General features: G+C 32.6%; 1 protein-coding gene across 17 annotated transcripts in view; it reads right to left on the bottom strand.

Moving 5' to 3' along the window:
* The window catches only part of LOC106473394 (SH3 domain-containing protein C23A1.17-like), a 33,324-nt gene that overhangs the window by 19,360 nt on the left and 1,869 nt on the right, over positions 1 to 12,095 (bottom strand). For all 17 annotated transcript variants that reach the window (XR_002613692.1, XR_002613693.1, XR_002613695.1 and 14 more), the window contains exons 2-6: positions 11,369 to 11,421; positions 10,134 to 10,268; positions 7,232 to 7,315; positions 6,836 to 6,960; positions 2,061 to 2,121 (exon numbers count right to left, since the gene is read on the bottom strand). Coding sequence is in view for 7 of the 17 variants with exons in the window: in XM_022401844.1 (XP_022257552.1) it covers positions 2,061 to 2,121; positions 6,836 to 6,960; positions 7,232 to 7,315; positions 10,134 to 10,250 (387 nt within the window). In the remaining 10 variants the exon portion in view is untranslated. The remainder of the gene's footprint in view (positions 1 to 2,060; positions 2,122 to 6,835; positions 6,961 to 7,231; positions 7,316 to 10,133; positions 10,269 to 11,368; positions 11,422 to 12,095) is intronic.

Here is a 12,095-nt window from a genome sequence, read left to right as displayed (position 1 = left end):
TTACACAGATGTCATACAGGCATTCCCTAACCTTATATAGATGTCATACAGGACATTCCTTCATCTTACACAGATGTCATACAGGGCATTCCTTCATCTTACACAGATGTCATACAGGGCATTCTTTAACCTTATGTAGATGTCACACAAAATATCTGATATCCACTTGATTTATTAGTTTATCCTTTCCACCATAACTAACATTGTTTGTTGAGGTAAGTTCAAACTTTCTATTACCTACTTCTACTTCTATCATTTGTTTACATCTGACAAAAGAGGGGGGGAGAAGCACCCTTCAAAAGCACTTGACTCTTTTAATTAAGTTTTTTCCGGACTGATGTAATTTCTATTTTACTAGCTAGCTTACTTGAAGTCAACTAAACAGAGTTGATTAATTCAGCGTATTACCAAGATACTAGTCCTAAAGACCCCACAGTAAAATGTATTTATTTAAAATCATCACAAAAGTAAGTAAACGACAACACAGTCATCTATTTTACAATACTAACAATAAAATATTAATATTCTGGGGTATGGGTCGAATTTTCTCTAAGAACTATAGTTACAAGATTTAAAAAAAACGTGTTTTGTATTAGAATAAACGGCATAATCTATAGCTGTTTTATCCAAGTTAACTCTGTCGTGGTCGAGTAAATGCATTCTGTCTAGAGGGTAAAACTGCGCCACAAAATTAAATTATACAACAAAACTTGAATGTATTTTTTGACACATTAAAGAACCTTCAATGTTGAATTTTATTATATAAAAAAAAGTTTTTTTATTTAATTTTAGGCATTAAAAATAAATTACAAATTGTTATTATGGCCTGATTTCAATGTGCTCCAAACAAATATATGTCTGTGATTTTTTTTTCTGAATATAAAGTGTGCACAATCCCTGAAAGGAAAGTTCAAACAGTTTTGAACAAATAGCACTAATTGGACCCTATAACTCAATATAAATGTAGTTCTAGTCAATCATCGACTTCAGTTGTCATGGTATGATGTAAGTGCCTATATCTCAACTTTGAGAAGTCACAAATTAGTGATCTAAGCATGTAAAAAAAAAGTGATAAAGGCTTATCATGGCATCAGATTGTTAGATGTTTGTAAACAACTCCTGCAACAATTAGTTCTGATTTTTTAAAGCTTGCTTTATCATCTTATACTTCATTTCAAATCAATGTATAGTATACAAATTCGATGATGAGTAACGCACTTTGAGACTAATAATGCTTGGAGATGGCTTGAATGGGTAATGAAGAAAAACTTTAATATAAGTTTAACATAACAGCAAATGTACAACATTACAACAAGGTTTTGTCATCATCAGGTACCTGTTTAGTATGATAGGAAAAAAAAGTTTTTCATTCAACTAGATGAGGTAGGCTTAGTTAAATCACTTTGCACTTGACAGGATCAAGTTTTGTTTCACTAACAAGGCCATGTTAACACATTAGGGCTGAAGAGCCCAAATAACTACTTGAATGGGCAAATAGAATGACCAAAAAGAAATGTTTAAAATATATATATATATATAAATTAATATAAAACTAGTTTAAAACATATTACATATATTAAATGAAATATTCTGATTAACAATTAAAAAAAGTTGGCCTGCTCATAATTTTGGTATGCTAAAAAAAATAAAGTTATTTTAATTGTACAACAGTGATTACACTCACAGTGAAACTGAACATAACATTTAACTATTCAAAACAAAAATAAAATTTACAGTTCTATAAAAAAGAAGACTTTATAGGAATGTATTCAAAAAATGCAGCAAGACATAAAACTTAATATTTCAAACACAGAACAAAGTAAGCATTTTTGTTTCTTAAAAAAAATATTACGATGAAATCTTTTCAAGTTTTGAAATTCATACAAATATCAAATACAAAAATACGATACTTGCAAAAACTAGACAATCTGTAGCATTTTTTGCAATGCAATAAAACAAACCATACAGATGTATCAACTGATACACCTGGGCATGGTAAATTTAATACAACAGCATTAATTCTCAAATTGTCATAAAAAATCTGTGATAAGTCTACTTACCGTCTGGACTAAATTTAAAGCTAAAGCTTTAGCAGCTTGTAGACCTTCTGGCTTTGGATGACTGCAAAAAATAAGAAACAAATTTCTCTCATTATGGATGACAAAAAACAAAATGGAAATCAATCATATAAAAGAGATATAAAATGGTCTTCAATATCAATGAATGTAAAAACATTAAATATCCTTGTAAAAGATACAAAATCATCATCTGTAATAGTACCATGGGTAAATAGAAGTCTTGCTTTCTACATTATAACTACACTTCAAAATTAATTTCTCTCAAATATTGACTACCTAAAACTACACTTGTTTATCTCACAGATATGGCTATTCTCATACCACACTGCCCTCTATATGTAAAAATGTTTTTGCATATCTCAAGCCTTGAATTCCCAATTACCACACGATTGATGTGGTTCAACTGCATCTTTCTTAATTAATCTCTATCAAATATTGACTACCTAAAACTACACTTCTGTTTATCTCACAGATATGGCTATTCTCATACCATACTGCCCTCTATATGCAAAAATGTTTTTGCATGCCACAAGCCTTGAACTCCCACATACAACATGATTAATGTGGTTCAACTGCATCTTGCATATAAATCATCATGAAACAACTTGCTACCAATAGGAGTGCAACACACCCTCCTGACACATGTGACTCCCTCTATCGGATTCTACTGAACTATAACTTCAAGTTTTGTCAGAAAATGGATACATCAGTTTTCAGTGAGGAAGTAACTACCTATCAGAAATACAATTTCGGTATAGGAAAATTATAACTTCCAATATGGTAATTCACCTCCTCTCGCATAAATAGCTAGAATCCCACATTGAATAGGTGGAAGGATTGGTGCCTCCCATTTTCCACCCATGTTTGCAACACCTCTTTCCACACTGGGCTTACAGTATAATTACAGATGAGATGCAGTCTCCCACGTAGGATCCTCTACTGCGAGGATCTCCACTTTTCGGGTGTTCTTCGAATGCTTTCGAAGGATGCTTCTTTCTTTCCTTTAGAACAATGGTTGGATAGGGATCCAAACCACCAGATATCGGAATCTCAATCCCTTCAACAACAGTAATGTGGATGAGAGGGAAAAAAGGATGTGCCCCAAGGTGTAGAGTAGCTAAGGCATGACTGACCATACATGGCAAGTCAACTGCATCCAAAACCCCGCCATAGGGAACCGACATCCATGGGGGGATAGGAAAGAAGTTAGAAAGAATAGATCCAGAACAAAGAGAATGGATTAAGCTGAATCAGCTGAGAAAACCAGATTTGTACAGGCCAGGAAGTAGCAATCAGTAAGACCTGTCACAGAGTGGCATGAATGAATGAAATTACCTAGGGAAGATGAAAAACGGAATGATAAAATAAAGGTATAAACTGGTCCCAATCCTGTCTAAACACATAGACAACCAAGGCAAGTGGAGGAGGAACTGGAGACAAAAAAGAGAGGTAAATTAAAATTGAGAAAAGAGGCAAATGCATCCCACTGGAGTCAGAGACACCGGAATGATAAGATAAAGGTATAAACTGGTCTCAATCCTGTCTAAACACATAAACAACCAAGGCAAGTGGAGGAGGAACTGGAGACAAAAAAGAGAGGTAAATTAAAATTGAGAAAAGAGGCAAATGCATCCCACTGGAGTCAGAGACACCGGAAACTTTTAAGACACTTAACTTAAGACATTGAGACACTACTCCATAGAATAAAGGATAGTGTGTCAGGACTGGAAAGGCAATCTGCAAAGATGGTGAAATCACTCAGAACATGACACGCGAGAAGACTTATGTCAAGTGTATGGACCCAAAAAAGAGAGATCCAAGGTCGACCACAAAGAGAACTAGAACGGGTGTTTCCTTGGTAAGTGATATAAACCACCTCCAATTTGTCAGAATGGATCATGATTAGTCGAATCCTGACAAGAGGAAAAAATGAACCAAAGCACGTTGGACTGCAAGAATTTCAAAGGTGTTAACAAGACCTTTTGGCTGTATACCATTGTCTAGATAACATGGGGGCTTTGTTCAACCATCAACACATATTCTCGAAGAGGGAAGTATGAAAGTTACAAGTGGAATCCAAAGGAACCCTATCAAGATACAACGGGTCATGCAGCATCACCTGAAGATATCGCATATGTGCCTGACCTAGAAGATCCCAAAAGCAAATAAGCCACATGTATCGGGAAAGAGCCAAAGATGACAATCTCCCCAACACAGAGGTAAGGAGGGGAAGGTACCCCACAAAAATCCCCAAGAATTAGGTGAAATGCCTCAGAAATGAGATGTACAATGAACAATTCTTGTAGAAGAGTCAATAGAGGAAGACAAAGTCTGGAAAACTTGGCAAAGGATAAAAGGATAGGAATATCAGGAGCTGCCCCCATACAGGCAACAAAGATTCTTAGTGCAAAAAATCAAGAAAAGAAAAAACAATCTGCCTGATGGTAAACTAAGGCAAAATGAACCAAAGCCCATAGAGGGCAAGGCATGCAGCAAACACCTTCTCTCAAAAAGAGACACAAAAGGTCCCAGCATGAACCACAATGTCTGGAAAAAGTGTGGAAAAAAACAATTACTGTGAAACACGTCAAAAAGGGCTGAGGTAGGCCTAGCAGACTCCGCAGGAGAGGTCTGGGAAAGAAAATCATAAGCAGATGAAGGAAAAATGTCAAAATATACATCATCTCAAACAGGTTCAGTAGGTTTAGGAGGAAGGCGAGTAATACTGGGAGAAGGTGGGGCATACCCTGGCCTTAGGGGTCTTTACAAACTAAATTAATTGTAAAAAAATAGAAAATATAAATAATTAAGAAAATTAAATAGTCTTTATATTAAGTACATGTGTATTGACAATAACAATTTATTAGATGGTATTTGTTGAAGAAAACAATATATTGAACCTAATTTATGACTTACCAGTAAAATAAATGACAGGTAAGACTAAAATAACAAAGATACTCGTTAAGCCTAATCTAACACTGTAGTACAAAGGATATCACCAAGCTCTAATTGAAAACCCTAACCTTACAACAAGTATTTACAATTCTAATTAAACTTATGTTATTCAACCCAAATAATAATAACATTAATATCAAAAAATATTCAGAAATCTATAACGGTATAACAGCTTATCTGTCCAAAGTTGGCACACCATATTCAAAATGTGTGGGCCCCTAAATTCGAGGCCCAATGAAGGTCAACTCATATAACTATTCCTCAGTCTAGTACCGCCACCTGATGCTGTAAATGTGCTGGAAGAAAATATCCTTTCCAGGTGGAAACATAAACTTTAGTAAAAACCACAAAAAAATTTGAAGAACAAAAATGGTAAGTGATCATTTAAAATTGTTAAAAATATTTCCACTTTGTATAAAATTTAAAAAAAGAATACAGGAAGAGAGCACAAACAAAAAAAGTGATAGTTCAGTGGAATCAAATAGAGGGAGTCACATGCATTAGGAGGGTGTTTTACACCCTATTGGTGGAGGGTTGTTGTATGATGATTTACATGCTAGATGCAGTTGAACCACATTGTTTGTGGAGCTCAAGGCTTGTGGAAATTTTTACATATAGAGGGCACCACTGAATGTGAAGAGCTATATAGGTAAGTTACTCTATCGGAAAATGTGCATTCAGTGAACAAATTTTTATCCAATAAAAAAATACCATACACATTAGACAAAAAAATGCACAATGTAATTTTACTATTGTAATGGTATTTCATCTTTTAAATTAAATGATCGCTAAATTCTAAACTGTACTGTAAAAATGAATCTAGCTTCATTCAGTGGACAGAGTTATTAGAAATTATTCATTTTCAGATACTATGAACTCAAAACCATTGATTAGGTAAGTGAAGTACACGTGAAGTATACCAAAGAGTTTTGATGTATCAGTGATTCATAAACCAACACATTTAATATGGGTTATATAAGTTTTAATAATTCTAATACACTATTTATCAGAAAACTGATAACTATTTTCACAAACAGAGAATCAAAACTTGATACTAAAATCTTGCTAAGATAAATAAATTCACAAAAAATAAATTAAAATTGAATGAATTCTCAAAATATTTAACTGACTAACTTACAGTATAAATGCCGAAAAGTAACACCCCCCTTATGAGTAATAATAGCATAATGTAACAAATAAAGAAATTAGTATTCTTTTAGGTAGGAGTAATTTTGAATTTCTAATAGCTTAAAATGAATATTTCTAAATCAAGTCCAAACGAAAACTAAGTCTAGAAATACTGAGTTTCAATCATTATCCCTATACAGAAATTTTTAGCATCATGAATAAGTAGTTTAATTTCAACAAGATATTAATTATATAAAAAAAATTAATTGTATTTTACTCTTTATTAAACAGGCATCTGCACAAATAAAGCAAAAATGGAAAAAAGTTTACTTGTTTTTAAAATTTCCCCAAAAAATTGTTGTCTGTCTTTTCCTATCTTTCACTTCTAAACTTGTTTTTATGTAAAGAACAGCAACAGGATTATTGGTTCAGCCTAACAAAACATAACTGCTGATAATCTATTAAGCATAATAATCCTCCACTTTATGTAAATATTTAAAGTATATTGCTTTTTTGTAACAACATATGTAACTTAACAATGTGATCCGTGAAAAATATAAATAGAGAGTTTCTTTTGTTAACTTTAAAATATTGTTCAAAACGTTAAACAGTGCATCATGAGCTTGTGCTTTACAAATATTTTACAAGTAATTATGGAAGTATTTCTTCCTCACGTGATGTGAATATGAAGAGGTTCGAAGGCTTCTCTCCCAGAGGTAGGTTCCATGAATCCTGAACCCTTGCCCCTTAAGGTAACACTAGCACCTGTTTCAGTTCTTATGTGTTGAAGGTAGGATCCCTAAATAAAAACAAAATCACCATTACATTCCACTTGTGAAACAAAATATTTTTATATATCATCAAATAACTAACTACCTTTTCAGGCAATCTTATAGCAAAGAATAGAGACGCTCCTCAGAAAAGTAAAAAAACTTATAACTACTTACATTCTGTCTGATCAGTCGATGATCTGGTATTATTGGAAATGTATTTTTATTACTTTAAATTCAGTGAAAAACCTATTTTTGTTAATATTGTACAAGTGGTAAATAACACAATGATATGCTCACTTCCGGTCCTAGAATCTTTTCTCGAATCGAAGATAGTGAAGCGTGCTCTAATCCAACATACACTTTCTCTTGAACAAAATGATGCTACAAGTGAGAGAAGAAAAAAATTTACAATTGTTTACAAATTTTACCACAACAAAAACTATATACTAATTCTCATTTCTTTAACTGAATTAGTTTGTTCTGTTAAAAAGTTAGAGGTATCATTCTGGTCAATATGTATTTTATAAATAAATTATGGTCAACATGTATTTTATAAAATAAATTCTGGTCAACATGTATTTTATAAATAAATTCTGGTCAACATGTATTTTATAAATAAATTCTGGTCAACATGTATTTTATAAATAAATATCATGTACAGTCAAATGTATTTTCTTAAATAAATTCTGGTCAACATGTATTTTATAAATAAATTCTGGTCAACATGTATTTTATAAATAAATTCTGGTCAACATGTATTTTTATAAACAAATATCATATACAGTCAAATGCTATTTTCTTAAATAAATTCTGGTCAACATGTATTTTATAAATAAATTCTGGTCAACATGTATTTTATAAATAAATTCTGGTCAACATGTATTTTATAAACAAATATCATGTACAGTCAAATGTATTTTCTTAAATAAATTCTGGTCAACATGTATTTTATAAATAAATATCATGTACAGTAAAATGTATTTTCTTAAATAAATTCTGGTCAACATGTATTTTATAAACAAATATCATATACAGTCAAATGTATTTTCTTAAATAAATTCTGGTCAACATGTATTTTATAAATAAATTCTGGTCAACATGTATGGAAAATAAATTCTGCAGGAGTCCTAGCAGTCAATTATCCAGTTACTCTGGATTGAATATTTATCTTCCCTGGCAACACCAAACTATCACATAAATACATAATTATTCAAGCAAAAAACAAAAAGACTACAAAACAAGCCATTAAAAGAAATTATAAATGATCATGCACTACTGACCAAAGCACTGATGAACTCTCCTTAATTTACAGTCCACTAAATACATTTCAACTAAAGCCACTTTAAAAACAAGTGAGACAGCCTTGCATGTTTCATCCAAACACGTGCTTTGGTCAAAGCTACAAACTTCTGTGATATGAAACGAAAACTAAATAGTTACCGACCAACTTTTTAAAGGACGACAAATTAATTTATACTTGATTGGTTGCTGAATATATGTTACCATGCCAACAAAATTGTTACTGAGACCACTCTCATATTGTTGCATTCATTAACAATTTTGTATATCTTGTGGTTTTCCAATTACATTCAATTACTTTTCAATCTTTTCTCAGTTTACATCTGCAATGCCACACTAAGACATGAATCCACATTTAAACAATACTTAACCCTTTTACTGCCCAATTAATTTTCAGGGTGATTCTCAAAAAAGTGTCAATTATCCACCCAAAAATAAAAGTGTGAATTTGAATCTTTGTATTACTTTTTCAATATTGAAGGAAGCTGTAATTTCTATACCTGACAGTAATATTCCTTGAAAACCGAACTGGATGGTGAAAAATAATGATTTAAACAAACAGTTGAGTAAAATTAGAAGTGTTCTCCAGTAAACGGCATAAATATCAGCAAAACTAAGTCAATAAGAGGCCAAAATCATTATAAAATATAAAACAAATTATTTAGATAACAATATCCAAGATATAATGAAGCTGTCTTGATACAGATTCTACATGCGTTCCTGCAAAGTTGGAAATTTTGTAATAAGGCATATAAACATCCAGGTTTCATGGCGTAGAGCAAAGATGGCAGCACGCATGCAGGTCTGGTGACTGTTTAAATTACAGGGGGATATTCCTGCATGTCGCAGTAGAGGGAAACTTTTTTTGGTAGCCGTGGGGTAATAAATCCGAACTTCACAGTCGGTGCATATTAACGTTTATTTGGATATATCCGAAATATGCAGCAAAAGGGTTAAAACAATAATTGTTCTAAAGAATTTTATTTGTTGTCAATGTTGTTATAATTTTATCTTGGTTGTCACAGAGGTTGATGATTACAAGTACAATCATCAACCAGTTTTTTAAAAATTGTATTCATTTTAGATCTGAAAGAAAAAAAAACTAATAAGAGCATAAAAAGACAAAATAATATACACCACAATACTGTATTTACAGTCCTGATTTACTCTTAAAAGACTAAGTAATGAAGCCCAAAATGTCCCTCAAAATATACTGGCCCAAATTGATCACCTTAAATGTAACAGATGGCCTATCTTTAATGAAAACGAGTAAACTGTCTACTGAAAACACTGAAAGACCAAACAATGAGTAAACTGTCTACAGAAAACACTGAAAGACCAAACAATGAGTAAACTGTCTACTGAAAACAGTGAAAGACTACACAACGAGTAAACTGTCTACAGAAAACACTGAAAGAACACACAACGAGTAAACTGTATACAGAAAACACTGAAAGACCACACAACGAGTAAACTGTCTACTGCAAACAGAGAAAGACTACACAACAAGTAAACTGTCTACAGAAAACACTGAAAGACCACACGACGAGTAAACTGTCTACTGTAAACACTGAAAACCACATGATGAGTAAACTGTCTATTGTAAACACTGAAAAAACACACGATGAGTAAACTGTCTACTGTAAACACTGAAAAATCACACGATGAGTAAACTGTCTACTGTAAATACTGAAAGACTAGAAAATAAATTTATCCTCAAAAAAAAAAAACAAAACTCTCTTGACATTTAACTGTCAATAAAAAATAAGCATTCTCACGATAACAGCCATGTTACATAAGCATTCTCACGATAACAGCCGTGTTACATAAGCACAAATATAAACCAAGATAAAAGAAGTTTACTAAAAAATATGCAAATGGCATAAATATTTCAACTTACTCCTGAAGACATCTGTGACATACTGACAGTTGAAGTCAAACCGTTAAATAGTTGTTGGGACTGTGGTGATGGTGCTAATACCAGAAAGTCCTTTGGTATTTCTAGCAATAAACTCATGAATTCTTCTAACAGCCACTATAGAAGATAAAGTTATCAAAGCAGATTAAACATAGGAATATTAAAAGCAATGTAATACACAAGATGTTTTTCATGGTGAAAGTGAAAATATTCAGTGTAAACAGTTTTCAGGTTAATTCAAAATATGTCACATACATGTTGACGAATGTTTTCTGGTCGTAAATCAAGTAAACTTTTCCTTGTATCTTTCTGAACTAAAAATATGTTTAAAAATACTCAGGTCAAATTCGATGACGAGGAACCCACTTTGAGACTAATAATGGCTGGAGACGGCTTGAATGGGTAATGAAGAAAAACTTTCTTCATTACCCATTCAAGCCGTCTCCAGCCATTATTAATACTCAGGTCAAATGCACTTCAGAGAAATGATGATCCAAGTTCTAATCTACCCTTAGAACTCTTTCATTATCTGTACATAATATTTGTTTACTTGTAGGTAAGCACAAAGTTACACAATGAGCTTCATTATCTGCACATAATATTTGTTTACTTGTAGGTAAGCACAAAGTTACACAATGAGCTTCATTATCTGCACATAATATTTGTTTACTTGTAGGTAAGCAAAAAGTTACACAATGAGCTTCATTATCTGTACATAATATTTGTTTACTTGTAGGTAAGCACAAAGTTACACAATGAGCTATCTGTGCTATTCTCATCACAGGTATCAAAACCCAATTTTTAGCATTACAAGCCTTCAGACTAGCTGCTAGGCCAATGGGGGCCAGTATGCTTTAATTTGATGGCTATGATTAAGCAGAATTTCCGACACTGCTGGGCTAATTTCTATCACAAGTTTTTTTCTGTGAAGGACAGTAAGGTGAACCTTATACTATAGATCTTGAAATTTTTTCACTACATCAGCAAAAACAACTTATAAAATGCAACTGACTCTCTGTCACGTGAATATACAGTACTTTTGAACCATATTATAATAAGCTTTTGTAATTTTGAAATTATAAAATGTCATCTGATAAGAATTTCTGACTGTTAGAAGTCTGATACAGCCTTGTTTTCAAAACACAATTTTTTTGCATTAAAAAAAAGGTATAAAGTCTTTAAAGAAAATATTAAAGCAAAAATGAACAGATACTTACAATTCACAGCATTTTGATCTGATGCCTGAATGTGGAGGTACAACGGTCTGTCGCTTAAGGAAACAAAACTTTGTTTTATTTCTAGCAATTCTTTGAAACATTAGGTGCAAAACTAAGAAAAGTTTCTTAAACTAAAAAATAATTCTTTTAACAAAACTATCTTTTTTATCTGAATTATAATTTCATAGTATATGCTACGCTATACATAATAGTTGACTACGTTCCTTTCCTCACAATTTGTATTTTTTGTAATGATGTTGGTACACTACAGTTACTTTCAGTCCAACAGAGTACAACTAAGGGTGCAAAGATTCTAGTGAGAGTAAAGGTGTGAAGATTCTAGTGAGAGTAAGGGTGTGAAGATTCTTGTGAGAGTAAGGGTGTGAAGATTCTAGTGAAAGTAAGGGTGTGAAGATTCTTGTGAGAGTAAGGGTGCGAAGATTCTAGTGAGAGTAAGGGTGTGAAGATTCTTGTGAGAGTAAGGGTGCGAAGATTCTAGTGAGTAAGGGTGTGAAGATTCTAGTGAAAGTAAGGGTGTGAAGATTCTTGTGAGAGTAAGGGTGCGAAGATTCTAGTGAGAGTAAGGGTGTGAAGATTCTAGTGAAAGTAAGGTGTGAAGATTCTAGTGAAAGTAAGGGTGCAAAGATTCTTGTGAGAGTAAGGGTGTGAAGATTCTAGTGAAAGTAAGGGTGTGAAGATTCTAGTGAAAGTAAGGGTGTGAAGATTC

This window comes from Limulus polyphemus, unplaced genomic scaffold, assembly GCF_000517525.1.
Source record: "Limulus polyphemus unplaced genomic scaffold, Limulus_polyphemus-2.1.2 Scaffold6139, whole genome shotgun sequence".
NCBI classification, from domain to species: Eukaryota; Metazoa; Arthropoda; class Merostomata; order Xiphosura; family Limulidae; genus Limulus; species Limulus polyphemus.
This window is presented reverse-complemented; position numbering and strand designations above follow the sequence as displayed.